The sequence below is a fragment of the Eleutherodactylus coqui genome, chromosome 2 (assembly GCF_035609145.1).
Source record: "Eleutherodactylus coqui strain aEleCoq1 chromosome 2, aEleCoq1.hap1, whole genome shotgun sequence".
Taxonomy (NCBI): Eukaryota; Metazoa; Chordata; class Amphibia; order Anura; family Eleutherodactylidae; genus Eleutherodactylus; species Eleutherodactylus coqui.
This window is the reverse complement of record NC_089838.1, coordinates 221408126-221427401: the sequence shown is the minus strand read 5'-3', so window position 1 is coordinate 221427401 and position 19276 is coordinate 221408126. Positions and strand designations below refer to the sequence as shown.

At 39.9% G+C, this 19276-nt stretch overlaps 1 protein-coding gene across 2 annotated transcripts in view; it reads right to left on the bottom strand.

The window, feature by feature from the left end:
• Positions 1 to 19276, bottom strand: part of THSD4 (thrombospondin type 1 domain containing 4) — a 696080-nt gene that overhangs the window by 567726 nt on the left and 109078 nt on the right. For both annotated transcript variants that reach the window (XM_066592520.1, XM_066592521.1), the window contains exon 4: positions 1948 to 2378. In XM_066592520.1, coding sequence (XP_066448617.1) covers positions 1948 to 2378 — 431 coding nt within the window. The remainder of the gene's footprint in view (positions 1 to 1947; positions 2379 to 19276) is intronic.

Here is a 19276-nt window from a genome sequence, read left to right as displayed (position 1 = left end):
AGTGTCATACCGGCCAAACACGGTTCATGCATGCGCAGAACAAAATATGCCGCCATTCTGGTTTACATCACAAAACTAATGGCATGGAGCAGAACAAGTACCAATTCAGGAAAGTCATTACATTTGACTAGCTTTGTATCACAGGTAGAAGATTAGTAAGTTTAATGTGCTACGGCTTTACAGACAATACATGACTACAGATATCATCTATAATTGTCTACACTCAGTATATACTAGGCTCGGTGGCCATTATGCTTATACCATATATATGTCTCCTGACTAGAGATGAGCGAGCATACTCGCCAAGGACAATTACTTGAGCGAGCATTGTCCTTAGCAAGTACCTGCCCACTCGGAAGAAAAGATTCGGCTGCGGCAGGGGGCGGGGAGCGGCGGGGGAGAGCAGGGGGGAACGGAGGGGAGATCTCTCTCTCTCTCCCCCTCTCTCCCCCCTGCTCACTCCCGCAACTCATTGCTCACCCACGCCGGCACCTGAATCTTTTCTTCCGAGCGGGCAGGTACTTGCTAAGGAGAATATTCGCTTGAGTAATTGTCCTTAGCGAGGATGCTCGCTCATATCTACTCCTGACTCTATTTTACAAATAAAAGTTGCCGTACATTTTAGCTACTTCACTTTTTTCTCACCTGCCTCTGTTTTGGTCAGGTGGGTTATATCTTGGGGTAGTCTATATAAACTCAGAGTCAATTAATCTTGGTAATAGTAATGATAGTTATGCTTTAAGACACAAGAATAATCTTCACTTCAATGTCTATATTGAAAGGGGTTGTCAAGTAAAAAAAAAAATGGCACACTGCATATGCAATAAAGTAACAAGAAAGTCCACACTTACCAGTTAGATGACCCACTGCTCCTGTACCTATCCTGTACATATCTCCAGGTACCTTTGCAGGTAGTGATGACATGTAAGGATGTCCGTATGTACAGCTTTTGATCACTGTGGCCAATGAATGGCAATCACATGCCGATATGGCCCATCACCACTACTGTGATGAACAGAGACCAGTGAGGGATTATCGAGTCACTGGGTCAGAACTGTAGAAGTGGAGGATTTGGTAGATTAGTATAAGTTGTTTTGCTATTTTACAACATATGCAAGTTGTCCATTTTTAACTTTTGTTAATACTAGACAACCCCTTTAAGATATTCACACTTTTTTTATTGTAGCAAGACAGGGAATTTAAAGACTACATGGGAGGAGTGATCACTTCTAGTTTTTTCGGGTAGCATAGTATTCTAGATTAAAGCCCGGCCATTGACTAAATACTCAATGCTTGTATTTAAGAAAGCTATTATCTATTTGAATATTTCATTTCCAGCAGCTGTTCAGGTTGCACCATAACAAGTGGCATCAAGTCATCCGATAATGATTAAACATGTGGCTGTACATGGAAACATAAAGAACCCAAATTTGAATTGTTCTATTTTTAGGAAAAACTTTCTTGACATCATAAAATTTATTGAGTGCCTCATCTCGGTCCAAGAGTATGTGCTGGCATCCAGGTTGCTACTTAATGCTAATGTTCCTCATACATAAAACGCTGTCTCTACCACAATGACAGCCTTACATTAAAAATCTTTTGATTTAGGAGTTTTCAGAGATACGGTATCTCCTGACTCACTCAAAAAAGTGGTATTTCACTTTCATTAATCCTCTATGAACCTTTATCAGCCACTATGTTACCTTCCAACTATTTATACTTCCTAACTTTTACATAAGGCATATTGAATAAGAGATACATAATACATTAACTGATACATCTCCTTTAATTCTCTCAGGTCATCCAAAGTATTCCAGTATAAACTTTAGGATGACCCATCATACTTCCTAATTTTATTATGTTATATAACGGAGTAAAGGTAGCCATATATTGGTAGAAATGGAAACAGTCAATTGTTTCCAACATAAGTATTAACACCTGTAGTACCTCCTTTCAAATCTTGAGATGTGTCCTTGAGGCAGTGGCTGACGATTTCTTATTATTCCTCTTCCAAGGTGAGGTTGACTCAAGTCAGTGGATGCCGGAAAATTTACTTTAGGGTTGTTTCCACTTCTATGTAATGGTATTGATGTCCGAATGGCTGATACAACATGTCCAGTATATGAATTCAATGAGGTGTCATATCCAAGTGTATTTTGAAAACTCATGCTTCTGTCCCCAGCAGTGTTTTGGAAACTTGGAACCTGTTGATTTCTTTCGTGGTAATTACCAGGAAGGCATGGCCGTGTTTGCTCTAGAACACCACCACCGCAACTTTTGGAGCAAGCTGACCAAGGTCCCCAACTACCCCACTGACCAGTAGAAGCAGCACTGATATCTTCTGTAGGGTCACTTTGGCCTTCTATCCTCTGTGGAACCTGGAATACACAAAAAATTTAGTTGAAAATTAGGTTTAGGGTGAAACTACTGTCATATAAGAGCAATCTACTGTAAAACATTTGTTCTAATTTCATTATGTTTTAGTGCGTCTTAAATCTAGCAGGAGCAGGTCGGGTTCTCAGCAATGAATGACAGTCAAGGACATGAAAAAAAAGACAGAAGTGTTTTTAAATGCTTTTGCCTTCCCTTTTACTGCCTACATAGTGCTCAATGGGCGCTATGTAGAGAATACCAGAAGCTGCAGTGCCATTTCTCTCTTTCCTTCACATGATTGAGGGTGATCTTCAGCATGTCAGGCTTGCATGTGCTTATCAGACCCAAACATAGCTCTCACAGTGACTAATGTCCTACTGGAAGTTTTTTTCCTGTAACTGAGGTCCTTATGGATGCCCCAGTTAGGGTGTTTTAGACGGAATGAGTATCATTCAAAATATCATTAAAACGAGAGAAAGAGAATGATAATAGTTCAGTCTAAATGCAAGCCAATGACTGAACAACCAACGAGAAGCGTTTGCATTTTGCTCGTTGTTAATTTTATGCAGGCATAAATATCATTGTCGGCTCATTCACTCGTCCATACACATTTAAGCAGGGCTCGTTCAGTCCTTCACATTCATTATGAGTCAACGATGAATCTGCCTGTCTAAACAGGCTGCACAAGAGCAAATGAGCTTGCAGTGACGACACCCAGTGGATAACTATGAAAAAATTAAGACAGCGTGAATGCCCCCTTAGGTTTTATACGATGACATGGGGCACACAGATATTTAAAAAAAAGATGAAGTTACAAAAATAAGTAAAAAAAAAAAAAAAAACCCGGAATAAAATAAAAATATTTAGAAAAAAAAAAAATGACCCACCGCCCACTCCAACCTAAACAGACACCATATCTACCCTGTAATTTGAACCTATACAAATATCAACATTTCCCATAGAAAGTGGTGAACCCATTCTTGTACTTTATGTTAATGTAAATATAATAATTTTAAAATTTAGGACCTATAAAAGTATTTTTTTTTTACTTTTTGTATACATTGCCCTTAATACAACAAAATAAAAACAAAACAATTTCAGTAAAATAAAGATATTAAAAAATATCTGTCATAAAAAAATGCAGCAAAACTCATTCTGACAACCCAAGAAAAAAACAAATACAGGCTGTCACTCCCTCCTGGTGTTCTGCGGTGCTCCTGCAGGCTGTTGCTCCATCCTGGTTCCCGGCAGAGCATTGATTTCTCTACGAAGGGCTTTAAATCCCCGCCTCCAGAAACACATGTGCCTTCAGCCAATCACAGCCAATGACAATGATGTCATTGAATGGCTGTGATTGGCTGTGTTGCTGGAGGCGGGGATTTCAAGCCCTGCATCCAGAAAGCAATACTCTGCCGTGGACCAGGAGGGAGCAACAGCCTGCAGGAGCGCCGCAGAACGTCAGAAGAAGTAAGTAATGATTTTTATCCTTTGCTCCACTGTATTGCCGGCGTATAAGGTGACAGTTGGGGGGTCGTCTTATACGCCCCGTCGCCTTATACGCCGGTATATATTTTTATTGTAACACATTTCTGGATGAATTGCAGGGAAGGGGTTATATATTTAACCCCTTCCCAACAATTCATCCTGCGATCGCTGGCAGCCCATTGCTTTCAGTGGAACCTGCTGTATTGCTGGCTCCATTGAATTCAATGGGCAAACATCGTTCTTCTCTGCCACAGCTGTTACAGCTATGGCAGAGGAGAACGATCTTTACGCTGACAGTGCGGGGGGGGGGGCACTCTTGCCGCTATTGTGGCTTAATAGTGGGACCTGGGAACTTGAGATGCAGCCCACCATGTAGCCCCTCGCCTGCTCTATCCGTTGCTGTGTCGTTCCCATCACTTTGTAGAATTGCCCAGATTTTCACAAACGAAAACCTTAGCGAGCATCGGCGATATACAAAAATGCTCGGGTCGCCCATTGACTTCAATGGGGTTCGTTACTCGAAACGAACCCTCGAGCATTGCGAAAATTTCGTCCCGAGTAACGAGCACCCGAGCATTTTGGTGCTCGCTCATCTCTAATCCTGATCCCTTTGTCAGAAAGAAGGGCGGTAACCAAGAGCGTTTCTCAGTCCTGAGAATGTATCTTGTTCTCCATTGCACAGACAGCTCAATTATTTGAATGGGCACTGTGTAATGCTTCATTTCTCTTGTGGTGGTGTTGCAGGGAAATCGAACACTTGGTTTACCCATGCCTTGGACATGAGGCCTAACTGTTCCAACAGGGGGCACTTGTGATCAGTTTATTGAGAAAATACCCATCTAATGGCTCTTTTACACAGGCCGATTTTTTTTTTCAACAACTGCACAAGAGCTGATGTCGCCACTAAGGTTGTTCGCACTCGCGCAGTGTCTTTACACTGAAAGACTTATCACTGGAATCGCGGGCGTCTCACTGAGCGCTTCACTTTCTATGTGAAGTGCTGAGTGAGCAGCGTTTACAGGTAAGGATACTTTTTTCCTGACTTAAAAGTCAGCGATGACGAGTAAATATTAAACAATTTTTTTGCATTTACACATAAAGATTATCACTCAACTTTGTTAAGTTTGGTTTAGGCAAGACAAGTGTCGGGCAAACAATGCCTGACACTCATCCCTGCACATACTAGCTCCTGTGCACCTGCATGGGAGCTAGTATCACTGGCTCTCAGCGGGGAGGCAGCAGGAGATTTCTCTCCCCGCTCTCCCCCATCCCTCTCCATTGACATAACACAGCAGCCGTTCAGTAATGAACAGCCACTATTAACACTGAACGAGGAGCGATCAGCTGATCGTCCATCGTTTATGCTGCAGTGACGTAACCACAGGTCCTTCAGCCCAGCGGATCTCTGTGGTGGCGGTAGGTTGGTGTCTTCTGTCAGGACTGCTGAGTTGTGTCTGAGATAATAAAGCCTTAGTTGTATTCTCATTTTTTTATTTTTGTCCTCCCCTTTTCAAGAGCCCTAACTGTGTTGTTCTTCTGTCAGTCAGGCTTTGTGTTTTATATATGTTGTAGGACCATTCGAGGACTTCATCACCAGGGTGCGTAGCATGAGAAGCACTCACATACTAACTGACAATTGATCGTTAGTAGTTTGATTGGTGAGACCACACATGGAACATTGTGTACAGTTTTGAGTACCGATGTAGAAGAAGAACATAACAGAGCTTGAGCAGGTATGAAGGTGAGCAACTAAAGTAATAAATGAAAAGAGCGGACTACAATACCCAGAGAGGTTATCAAAGTTATTAAAAATTTGGAATGGGTGGACTAAAGTACCCAGAGAGGTTATCAAAACCTATATCATGTGACAATATAGAGATCTCTCCAATCATCTATTTATATACAGAACTGTGACTGTAACAAGGGGGCATCATCTACATCTACAAGAAAGAAGGTTTCTACACCAACATAGACGAGGGTTCTTTACTGTAAGAGCAGTGAGACTATGGAACTCTCTGCCTGAGGATGTAGTGATGGTGAAGTCGCTAAAAGGGTTCAAGAGGGGCCTGGATGCTTTTCTCTAGCGATACAATATTACATGTTATAGTCACTAATTACTTCAGCAAGGTTGTTGATCCAGGGAGTATTCAGATTTAGGACAATTGGCTCATTTCTTGCCTTTCTCTTTTCTCTTAGAACTAGTAGGACAAGCTTTTTAGTGGTGTTGTATAAAAACTGCAGATTATGCTCTCTGTCTATAACACACAGACATAACCTCATAATGTGGGGCAGTGTATAGCAAAACTGAGCAGTGCAGATGTGATTTCAGTAGATGAAACCCAGTAAACAGTCACTATTAGCTGTAGACAGCGTCTGTATGAGTCTCTCCACCTCCCATCTGCTTTCTACTCACTTCATGGAGCATGATGACTCATCCCCCCCTCTAGTTTGGTTAGTTTGCTGTCACACACTTGATCGTAAGCAGTGGACAGTAAATTATGAGGAAGGGAGACCCCTAGTGGGCAGCTATTTAGAGAGATTTTTTGACACAGCAACATAATTTTAGGTAAATAAAATAAAGAGCAGCTTTGCCAGTTATCACAGCGACTATCATATGAGCACAAGTTTTTTATAAAGTTGGTGACCACTAAAGACTTCATAGTTTACTTCTTCATATCCAAATGTAGGGGATCCTTGATAGCTTAACACAACTGGACTGTATTTGGATATATTTAGACACATCTAGAAGCCCTCTAAAAAAAATATTCAAGTTCTTGAACCCTACTGAGGACTAAGGCACTATAGGTTTGTGAATCCATTGTACTACAACCTTTCCAAACTAAGTGATCCTTCAACCTTGACAATGATCTTATCACCCCTTTAAGCAAGGTGTGGAATTAAACCATAGTTGCAGCACATTTAACCCTTTCCTTCCTATGACAAATTAAATAAGAATTACATAATTTCTAGATAGAATGCAAGTTTAATTCTTGCAGACATTGAAAGACAATTTCCCATATTCTTGCCTGCCCAGAATAAGGACTCACGTAAATGGCTGTGTTACAGCTCTGTGCATGAGCCACATACATAGAACCGAAGACGGGATCAAATCCCCATCTGTGAAATCAGGAAAGCCTTTCTCAAAGAAGGCTTTGTGACAGTTCAACGACACTGTGTAATACTACATTTCATGGTTGGTGGGCTCACACATGAAGCTTAGGAGTAACCTGAAGCTCCTAAGCCCCAATTTAAAATCTGTAACAGGGATGACCTCCTACCATGTGCTATTTAAAATGTGGCAGAAGGGTCTTCGGGTTCTCTGAGGCATCAAGGTCCATTTGTGACTACTATTTCTCTAGATATACGCCTATAGCTACAAACATGACATCTAGCACATAGTAGTAATAGCAGCAATGCAGTCAACAAATACTCAAATATTACATATATATGTACTGCTCATGCATTATAGTCACAGCAGATTTATACCTGCCCATTAATTGCAGTTTATTAGGAAGTGCTAACGAACTTTGTATTTTGATTATCTGACATTAGATCATCAGGGCTTTCAACTGCCAGACCCACAGTGATCAGCCAATCACTGGGCAGGTTCATTTTTAGAAGTTTTCCCAACTGGTCAGTAAAATCAAAGTATACACAGTATGGTTGTCTTGATTATAATTCTTCTTACCCAATGTACAACTTGCTAAATCATTGAAAGTCTTCAAACTTGCAAGGGTTAAAAGATTAGTATTTCTGAACAGCATAGTACTGAAGTGCAATTTTCCTTCTAATTCAAATAAAATCCAATTTATTGAATACTATACAAATAAATTCCATTTTTCAGCCTTCATTGAGGAATGCAAAAAGTGTGAGACAGAAATCCAAAACAAGAACGGTAATAGAAACAGTATGTTAAACTGCTGGCTTCAAGGACAGAGAAAATCTACAGATGAATGTGAAATCTTGCCAGTTTTCTCAGATTGTAGCTTTTTTTAGGTCTGAAACAGACATGACCGAATAATACTTGTGTAAATATCTAGTAACTAATGGAGCTGTTCTGAATGCCCAGCAGTTATTCTGTTCTGAGCTCACAATAAAGCATGAAAGCTTCCAAAGTGGAACGTGAGTTTGAAGCCATGTGATGGAATTGTTGGATTGTGATGAAAATGAAACATATTTCACTGGGGTGGATCTGTTTGGGCATTATGCCACTTTACTTTCAAACCCTTTTTTCTTCATCTTCTTCTCAATGTTGAATATATCCCAATTCCCACACTTCTGAAGTCAGCCAATGTGTGCTGGCCGAGCAATGTGTAATCTTCCAAGAGGACCCCGTGATGAAATTCTTAAGCAGGCAATAGACATTTCAAATGTCCAACAGATGCGCAAACAACTGATATATAGATTTTTATTATAGATATATATATATATATATATATATATATATATATGTACTTCTTCCAAATACTACTATAAGTATTTTCAGCTATAGATGTACTCTTTTTCATCTTGACTGGAGCAACACACTAAGTCTTTATCATACCGGTAGTACACCTATGCTATTTATGTAGCTTGGTAGTCAGTAGGCCGCAGCGGAATACACAACTAGTGTAAGGAGCCAAATGAACATTCAGCAAACAGGTGTGGTGTACTAAACATTCATTAGGAGAAGAATACATCAGTATAAGACTTTAAGTACTGTAGGAAGGAGAAGAAAATACAACATTTCTTACTTCTAAAAATGTCTGGTCAATCACTACTTGGCCAAACATACCATAAAGCTTAAGACCTGTTTCACATTAGCAACAAAATCGTGCGATTTTCTTGCGATGTGACAGTGGAACAGATCGCATGTATGTGAAGCCCATGCTTTCCTATGGGTTCCTTTACATTAGCAATGTTTTGCAGCATGTGACATGGCAAGAAAAAAAAAAGATCACGGGTTGCTAGATATGCCGTCGACTTGCGTGTTTCGTAGACCGAGTTTCCCTATGGAGCTTTCTTATGTGTTGCATCGAATGAAAATGCGGCTTTCGTGTGGTGCATTGCGACTTTTACAGTAGGAAATTCTACTGTGTCCCCTAAAATAACTCCCCTAACTGCAGTTAAAAAAAACCCAAAAACATCACCTAACAGCAGCTGTTCACTCGATCGTGTTTTCTCTGCAAGTCCCCAGCACTTTCTTGTAGTTTTCTCCCAGTGCTTCCTGGTCAGAGGTTCAAATACCCCGCCTCCAGGAAGCGCTGGCTCTGATTGGTTCTTGAGCGTCGCGACTCAGCCAATCAGAGCCAGTGCTTCATAAACCAATGTGATATTGCTCCGATTTTCTCACGGCGGTATCAAGTCGACCATGTGAAAGACTCCTTAAGCTGTAACTAAACAATAAGATGCCTACTAGTCTTGGTTTGTTTGCACTAAATAACTATAGCATTTAAATTGCTTTAAAATGGGTTGTTTTAAGATCACAACCCCCTTTCATATGCTCTATTAGGGCATATGCACATCATTGATTGGAGGTACCCTGCTCAGGACCTCGCTCTATGAGCTAGAATAGAGAGCTGTAAGAGTGACTTCCATCCTGGAGGACTTTATGTCATTCTGGCATTACAGAAGAGCCATTCATCTCAGCTGTCAACTTTTAATATTACATTTTCTTAGCTACGGCCACTGGTTGTGGTTTATTCCAGCAAAATCAGCTGTTTGCTGATGGTGTTGAGAGCAGAACCCGGGGCAATCAGGTGTTCGCCTTAGGTGATGCATTCTGAAATGGGTTGCCTCTGAAGAGACAACAATTTTGAAGAAGTTTTCCATGACTATATTATTGTTGACCTACTGTCACCTCTTGGAATACCCACCATTTAGACATTTGCTTGGCCTGCAGTCAGTGGAGACAGAGCTGGAAGTAGATAGCTCTGTCAACAATGAAGGGACCTGGGTTGGTATTGCAGGCACAACTCTCAGTGAATTCAATGGGAACAGCACCTACAATACCAACACATGCAACTGCAGTATAGACAGAGCTATCTGCTTCTGACGCTATGCCAGAACTTCAAAATCTGTACCCCAGATGCCAAAACGCACTGTATGGTTAGAATATATGCTGCCGAGTGCTCCCTGGGCATTCTTCTAGGAGTACAGCTTCACACTTCACCCTTACTTTACTGCGAATACGGAGCAGGCAGAAGGTAAAGAAAATTGTTCCAGGGTCAGCTATTCCTGTGTGTATGTAATATCTATCCAATATTAAAATATATTATATATATAAATATATACACACATACATACATACATACATACATACACACATATGGAAAGGAAGAGGGAGGGAGAGGAGATAGAGAAAAAGTCAGTTAGTTTGCCAAAACATCACACTTTACTGTAATGGAACATATTAAATAAAATATCTTGGTGGAACTTCTGGATGTCCACCTTGCGATGCTTTGACCCTGATTTGCATGTGTATATAATATGCAGATTGCGGATCTCAACGTCAGGAAATAGGCACCACACATTTAGAAAGGTTCCAGGAGACTTTACTTTCTTAAACATCTGGCCCCTGCCAGCATTTATTCACAGCACAGCAAATGTACATAGTTCATGCTACATCCAGGGTTTACAACCCACAGGGTCCCCGTCAGTAACACCACCTGGGGCATCTGGAGGGCTCTTCCTCTATTAGACTGGGTTATGGGTCACAAACAGGTCCACACAAGACCCTCAGGCTAGCAGCTATCATTCCCCCCTGAATATGACAGGAACTGATCCTTTTATCTCACCTCCTGCCACACCCATGGTGGTAACCCTCTTCTTTTTGCAGGTATCGGAATGCACCCTCTGCAGGCCCTTCTGATTACTGCACACCTACAATATATATATATTTATTAGTTTTTCTTGGTGGGGAGCCATTTCACTGTTTGCCTCACATAGCAGAAAGGCTGGGTGCACCCCTGAATGTACAATTTGTACTGATTTTTCACAGTATTTCATATTATTCATAAATGACCTACAAAGTTTCTTCTGCAACTCCAGTTCTTGATATAAGCATGCAACAACTGAATTTTGACACACTGGGGTAAACTTTTAAGACTGTTGCCATTCATCATTGAGTACTTGATGCGACTCTTTCCCCCTTATTTGTTTTTCTCAAAAAATGTATTGCAAGGGTTCCATAAATAGAGCGTTCAGGCCAAGCACTATTTTTGAAATAGTATTTCCACATAGAAAATTAATGTTAGTACATTATTCAATCAATCAGTCTGAGAATTTTGTCTGTGCAGTTATTTTATGCTAACTAATAAGAAAGTATGTAACTATTAATACACAGATTCTAAAATCTGGGACAAAAAAGATATGCTGGATTCATGAAGATCAAATTAGTAAAACGGTCTAAAACATTTACAAGCTTTCACTTGACAAATTGACGTGTTCCAGCTTCATGTCGAAAATCAATTTCTTCCATTTAAATAGTGTATCCAACGCCAATCTGACATTATACAACTTGCAATTGTGTGCTAGGTATTCAGCAAATGCAAGACATGCCTGCTTCACCTTTTAAGTTCACAATGAAATTGCTGAATATTACTATTTGCATCATACATTTGTCCAACATATGCCAAAGTGAAGTAAACCACTTGCAGTCTTCCAGAAAGAACACTTTTTTTTAAGTGTCACATAAATCCTTTAGTATTTTGATGTCTTTGATGGAAAATAATTGGTGTTTGTCATAATGACATAAGTGTTCTTTTTACGGGGTGCATTAAAGTTCTGAGATTTATTCAAGAAAAGTCATGAAGTCATGTTAGTAATTTGCTTTGCATGCAGTTTTTGTTGTAAAAGCTTCCTGTATTTGTGAAAGAGCTACAGAACAAATCGAAAAAAGATATATAGCAACATTGTAATACACAATAGCCAAACATTGCTGGGAAAGTTCTAATTATATAGCTATAACCCCCTGCTACTCCCCCCTAGTGGGAGCAATGCTAATTATATGAAAGAAGAGCATCAAATTCATATTCCAGAACTGATGGCTATCATGGGAACTCTCCTCTCTACACTGACTGTTGTTGGCCCCTGAACTACAATGGACACAGCTCATACTTCCTCTCCAAGACTTCCTTTTGCAAAGAGTGATTTCAATAACATAGTAGAAATAGGTTAAAGGGGTTGTCCCGAGGCAGCAAGTGGGTCTATACACTTCTGTATGGCCATAATAATGCACTTTGTAATGTACATTGTGCATTAATTATGAGCCATACAGAAGTTATAAAAAGTTTTATACTTACCTGCTCCGTTGCTGGCGTCCTCGTCTCCATGGTGCCGACTAATTTTCGCCCTCCGATGGCCAAATTAGCCGCGCTTGCGCAGTCCGGGTCTTCTCCTCTTCTCTATGGGGCTCCGTGTAGCTCCGCCCCGTCACGTGCCGATTCCAGCCAATCAGGAGGCTGGAATCGGCAATGGACCGCACAGAAGCCCTGCGGTCCATGAAGACAGAGGATCCCGGCTGCCATCTTCAGCAGGTGAGTATGAAGACGCCGGACCGCCGGGATTCAGGTAAGCGCTGTGCGGGTGGTTTTTTTAACCCCTGCATCGGGGTTGTCTCGCGCCGAACGGGGGGGGGGGGTTTAAAAAAAAAAAAAAACCCGTTTCGGCGCGGGACAACCCCTTTAAAGAGTTACTAAGTACAGTAACCAAACATCATAGTATTTTAGCCTAGGTCTACATAACGACAATAAAATTGGGCATCTATGTTGCATGTACAATTAACGAACATTTTTTTTTTTACTTCCATTGGATGGGTTTACAAAGGGAGCACTATCACTATTTGGGGCCACAAATGAGACACTATCACTAGGCCTTCCCCTGAACCTAGGGTTATATCTCTGCATGTAACATCCCATCATTACATGAGATTTTTTGTTGTGGAAAAACAGTTTACCAATTGTCCTTTTTTGTTCATTACCCAAGATACTACAAATCAGTGAAAGCAGAAACTTAGCAACTGTACATGAAGCGTGAAGAAATAAAATCTGACTGTAAGGAGTTACCAAACAGTTGTTGAAAATTGTCCTGCAAAGAGAGTGTCATTTGTTGTTTTAAACAAAAAACACACAAAGCAAGTTTTATTTAGTGTCTGACACCATCAGATTTCTAATGTAATTTTATATCACCATAGCCACATGCAACAGCAATTTCAGTGAACTTTACATTAGCTCTTTGCAATCTTGGTAAATTTGTATTTCGAATTGGCAGCCCTGGAAACAAAGCTCCACTGTTGGGGCTGAATGCTATGTCAAACAGTAGTTCCCCAGTTGTCCATTCAGTAATTGAGATGAAAATCAACCCAGTTATGGGTCTAGCTTTCCTTCCAGGCACATTAATTCCGTTTATTTTCTCCTACGATCTCTAATTAGAGTATATATTGTGGACCACGGTTTAGTAATTTGGACATGCATGGAAGCAAATTAGCAAAGGTCAACTGACTACAATGCAAAGAATACTTTCTGATTTCAATTGCAATGCAATCATTAATATATTTCTAAACTTGTTAAAGTTTAGACATTTATATTTTTCCAATAGCCAAATGGGCCAAGCACAAAATGTAAATTTAAATTAAAAGAACTAAAACCTGTAATGCATCTTTTATAAAGATACAAAACTTTCAAGCTGATGTGTTTGTGGTTTTGGGCAGGGAATGCAGAATTTCCAAATTGTATACAATGTAAAAGGTGCTTTAAGATGCAACCTTTTCTTTGATTTTCATTATAATGTGCTTGTGTGCAATAAAGTGGGAAAAATAATACTATTATGAAGTGTTCCTATACCAATATCCATATACTGTTAGCAAAGGGGACACATAACCCATACTGTAACAGGTATGTATGAAGTGATGATGGGGATCCTATAAAAAGATCTTGTGAAATCATAGTTACAAAAATGGGGAAACAATTATTAAAACAGCAAACCCCTTCAAAGAAAAGGTATGGTCACTTGGAGCTTCCCTCGGCAATGACAACCAATTGCCGGAGAACCCAGAGACTGAACTCAGAATCGAAAGGAGGAATGCCAATCTATGGAGATGGTAGCAGGAAATGACACCACTCAAGATTATACATCCCCACCTCATTATTTTTCCTCTTTTTTTTTAAATTAATTGCTTAATGTCCCTAGAAAATACAATCTCTGAAACCCTTCCCCAAACAAAACCTCCACTGGTCTGCACCTCCTCATTCACTTTGAAACCCCAGTTGAAGGACAGCCTTTCAATAGTTATCAATGTCTCACTGAAACCACGATGAAAGAGTACATTTTTTCAAACGCTTTTGGAACAATTCCTGAAAAAGAATAAGCCCGGAAGAAAGAGTAAACTAGGAGGAAGGCATCTCAAAAAGACCCAAAAACAGCCTACTGAAGAAGTACAAGAGAACACGGTTGCCCAACATGGTATTTTTTAATCCTAAAAAATCTAACCAAAAATTAACCAGTGATGAAATCAACCCATTGAGCAAAAGATTATGCTTTTTCGCTCCAGCAAGATGGATTTGTTCAAACTATTTGTCAACTTGAATGGTTTCATTTAGACCCTTATACTCCGTAGACATTTTGCCATAAAATCATTGTAGGATTTCCCCAGTAGTATACCCATTTAACAGATTTACCATTCCTTGATGAAACAAGTACTCCAATTAACATCTCTATTGAGATAGAAGACCTAGCTGAGCTGGTACTGCTGAACTTATATTAATAGATCTAAAACCCATCAGTAACTTTTACCAGATGGAAAGCAAAGTCCCCTTCATCAAAACATCCTACAACAATGTGTTGAATGATTTTAGATCCTTGCCCAAAGAAAAGTGTAGGTTTCAAAGAAATTTGAACATTGAACAACAAAAACTCTTGAGGGGTTGATGGAGGATAGGAATAATGTCATCAAGAATATGGACAAAGGAGGAGAGGTGGTTATTATAAACCAAGAATATTATTATTATCATCATGAAGCTCTGAGGATTCTTGGTGATACAAATGACTGCAAAAAGCTTGAAGAAAATCCAACAGTTAAATTAAAGAATCCTTATTTGATTTTATCAAACTCGCTTTTAATAATAATAACGGTAATCGCAAAGACTGTGAAAGCTTTTATTTCTATATTAAATCCTGAAATCCGCTATTTTTACTTCCTGCCCAAAATTCATAAGTCTTCCTCCAAACCACTAAACTGCCACATTGTAGCAGATGTTGACTCAATTACAAGTAATCTCTCTGAATACATGGATTGGTAAATTCAGGGGTATGTTACATACCTACCTATGGAAAACAAAATCCCATTTGGATCATTTAGAAGAATATGGAGGAACTGTTCCTCAAATGGAACATTTCTTAAACAGTCAACAATTTTAAGAGAACATGTGGGAGGGACTTGTTATTTGTATAGCACCAACTTATTCCGCAGTGCATTCAAGTAATTTTCTGGGTACTCATTTTACTGACCTTGGAAGGATGGAAGGCTGAGTCAACCATGAACTAGCTACCTGAACCATGTGGGGATTGAACCCACAACCTTCAGGTCATGAATGAGAGCTCATTCTGCTGCCTTAACACTCTACTACACAAGGCCCAGTTAGACAAAAGGCTACCCAGACACATTGGTACAATATCCATTTAAGAAAGTGAATCAATTAGACCAAAAAGCATGCTTACAGCAAGATGTAAAGAATATAGAGGATGGTTCACTTAGGGTGGCATTGTCACACGATATAATGTGCAGCATTCACAACTGAAAAAGGTAATTAAGAAACATCGGGAGATTTTCGCGGGGACTTCTTCCTTGCTGGAAACATTTCTGAACAACTAAGGATGGTCTTTCGGAATGGAAGATTCCTTAGAAATATGCTGGCTTCTTCCTGCACTTTTAAAAAGGAACAGACAACCTTTAAGTTCATCTTTAAACTCCATTATGAGGCCTATTAGGGGCTATTTTAAGTGTGGACTGCTGTTCAGCCTTCCTATCACACCAGGTGAGTCCTACCTTTATTTTACTTAACAAGATGACACATTTTCTGTCAGAGCTCTGTTTCTGGAGCTGTAATTCAATCTTTGGAGAAGCAGCTGCATCCACCAAACAACCATCTCTAAATTGCTCTTGAATATATCAAACAATTATGTGTATGGATAAAATGTACTACAGGTATCATATTTTGGAACTGGATATTGCAATGCAAATTTGACAATTTAAATTACAAGCGTTCCACAAATGAAACGTGGACAGTCATACCGAGTCTATTTGGCAAAAAAAAGACATTTATGTGGGACATGAAATACTATTATTAAACAGGACATATATTCAATTTGTCAAAGAACAAACAAAGATGTGTCTGATTTTGAAAGTAGAGGGGGCGGTACCACAACTAGAACTCCCAGCGTTCAATCCATTGGGTTATATGCTTTATAATGTTCAATTGTTGTTATTATTGCAAATTTTATATGTTTCGGACTTTGATGGACATTAACAAATTTTAACATTTACTTACATTGAAGTGTTGTTTTTTTCAATTGAAGGATAATGAATAGGATGACCAAGAATTGAATAATGATGGTGAAAAGAACAATTATTTGTTTTCAGATTTATGTGCTATGGTAAATTTGCAATCACTGCAAGGTAAGAATACCTCATCCTCAATAGGCACAGGGGGCTCCTATTTCTTTCTATTGGCACAGAGGGCTCATATTACTTATGGGGGGAAAGAGGAGACTCCTATTAGTAAAGAGGGGCATAGGGGGCTCCTATTAGTAAAGAGCAGCATAGGGGGCTCATATTTGTAACTAGAGGCATAGGGGGGGGGCTCATATTTGTAACTAGGGGCATAGGGGGACCATAGTACTTAACAGGGGCACAGGTGAGGTCATAGTACTTAATAGGAGCACAGGACAGCTCCCATTAAAAGGGATAGTGGTGTAACATTAAGCTCCTGGGTGTCCATGCAAAACCTGTAACAGGGCCCCAACTATAATGCTTTATTCATAATTCTGGGCTCCCTATATGGAGAAGAAAGGCTTTATGGGCCCCCTGAGGCTACTAGGGCTGGGTGCAACCGCATACCCTATAGTTACACCAGTGAATAGGGGCATAGGGTGGTTCACATAACTAGGGGCATAGGGTGGTTCACATTAATAGGGGCAAGGGGCAGCTCACATTAATAGGGGCAGCTCACATTAATAGGGGCACAGGGCAGCTCACATTAATAGGGGCACGGGGCAGCTCACAATAATAGGGGCACGGGGCAGAAATCTACAAATGGCTACAGCAGCCTGTGACATCTCTCATAAACCCCCAAACTGCAGCCTTTCAAAACAGCATCATTGTGGAGCACTGGTGCTGTGGTGTAGCCAGGAGAGGGCACTATAATATTATTTATTTATTATTATACATGAGGAGCAGGGATAAAAAAAATAAAATATCTTGAACAAATCCTTTAATGTGTACATAGAGACCTATATTACTTTGTGAGCACACGAGGGTATAAATACTTTTCTGGGGCACAAAGTGGATGTTACTACTTGGGGGCACAGAGAAGAATTATTACTATGTGAGGCATAAAGGGGTGTGCTTACAGTGTGGGGGCACAAAGGACGCACTATATCTTGTGCTGGTCACCACAGGAGATATTTTTATTGTGTGCAAGCATTATTTTGTGGGGCAGAAGAGGGGGCAGTTTTACTGTGGGAGACACTGTGAGGGGCTTTGGGGGTAGCATCAGGATGGGGAGTGTGTGCGGAGTTGAGTTGCAGCTTTAAGAAATCTTCTTGGTGATCTGGGCTAGATAGATAAGAAAAAAGAAAGTGGACAACACCACTCAGAGAAGATGTCACATGTAGTCACTAGAACTAACTGCATTGGAATCACAGTTCCTGTGTAAAACTGAAGTACTTAACTATCATATGGTAACTGAATTACACAGAGGTTACTAGAACTAAGCCACTGTATCTAAACGCACGGTATTATAAATTATATATGTCCTCTTAACCTGTGCCCCTGCTAAGTACTATGAGTTAAGTACTATATATAATGGATTTTAAGGGCGGACCAGCCGTAGTAGCCATACAAAGTAGCAATGGGGTTGGAGGGGAGGTTGTTTCAATAGAGGAGCCAAGCTAAACTTTTGCACTCATGCCCATGAACCTTTTAGCTATGCCTCTAACTGTGGTAGAAGAGTTAAAAAGAGTAGTAGGTTTTTAGTATGCTCTGTGGACAAAGGAGGTGGGTAGGTAGTCTTGAATGCAGGTTTATATTGCAAATTGAATTTAGACGTTTCACAAGGATACAAGTTAATATATTATAGATGAAGATCCTATTAGTGTTTACCACAGGGGATGCAATTAGGGGCTATCATGAAAAAAATATTTGATTATTAATATGCTGATTAATCTAGTAATTCCCATCTTCCACTCACTCCCAAAGATCTATCAGGGAATTTTTCATCCTCCTTGAAGACCAACTGCATCTGGTATTGGGTCTTCGGGCCAGAGGGTGGAAGAGTGGGTTGAATATCATTTGCATCTATCAGTGATTCTGTTACCAGGAGATTTGAGGGATACAAAATAAGTTATTTCAATTTGTAATGATGTTGAGTGGCACGGAAGTATGGGACAGATGACATATCATGTTGTCGCATTAAAAAGGGCTAATTGGCTCCTGTCTCTTGGGGTTTTTTGCCTTCCTCTGGATCAACAACATAGGAGGATAAAGAGGCTGAACTAGATGGACATTGTCTTCATTCGGCCTTAGATACTATGTTACTATACCTATCCATACCTTTTCAATAAGGATTATGTGCCTTGTCGGGATTTTTACATAACCAAGTCGATCTGAAGAGACTAAAATTTGCCATGGACTTTTTATTCCAGATTGATGACTGTTATTTAAGCAAAAACAAGGAGTGGCTATGGGAGGAAAATGCTCGCCCTTATTGGCCAATATCTACATGGCAATTTGGGAGGAGGAATTAATTTTTTCTGATTATAATCCCCATGCCCCCCATATCGAGTGGTATGGCGGTTTTATAGACAACCTGCTCCTGGTACAGGGGGGGATTTGAGGGAGCACAACAGTTCATTTCTTATTTGAATGACAATTATATGAATTTTGAGTTCATGATGAGATCTGAATAAAAGGCATATGGATTATCTTGATGGTACCTTATGTGGAAATATAGCATGCAAAAGGTTGAAATTTAAAAAAAAAAGAAAAAAAAACTGCAGTCAATGAGATTTTGGATGCATAATCGTGTCATTAACAAGCAGTTATAAAAAATATCCCCATGGGGAACTGATTCGTACCAATTCCAGTTGTTCTGTAATGGTAGAATTAGGAAATGAGTTAACAAAGGCATGTAATAAAGAAAAAAAAAAAAAGAGAGGGAGAAGA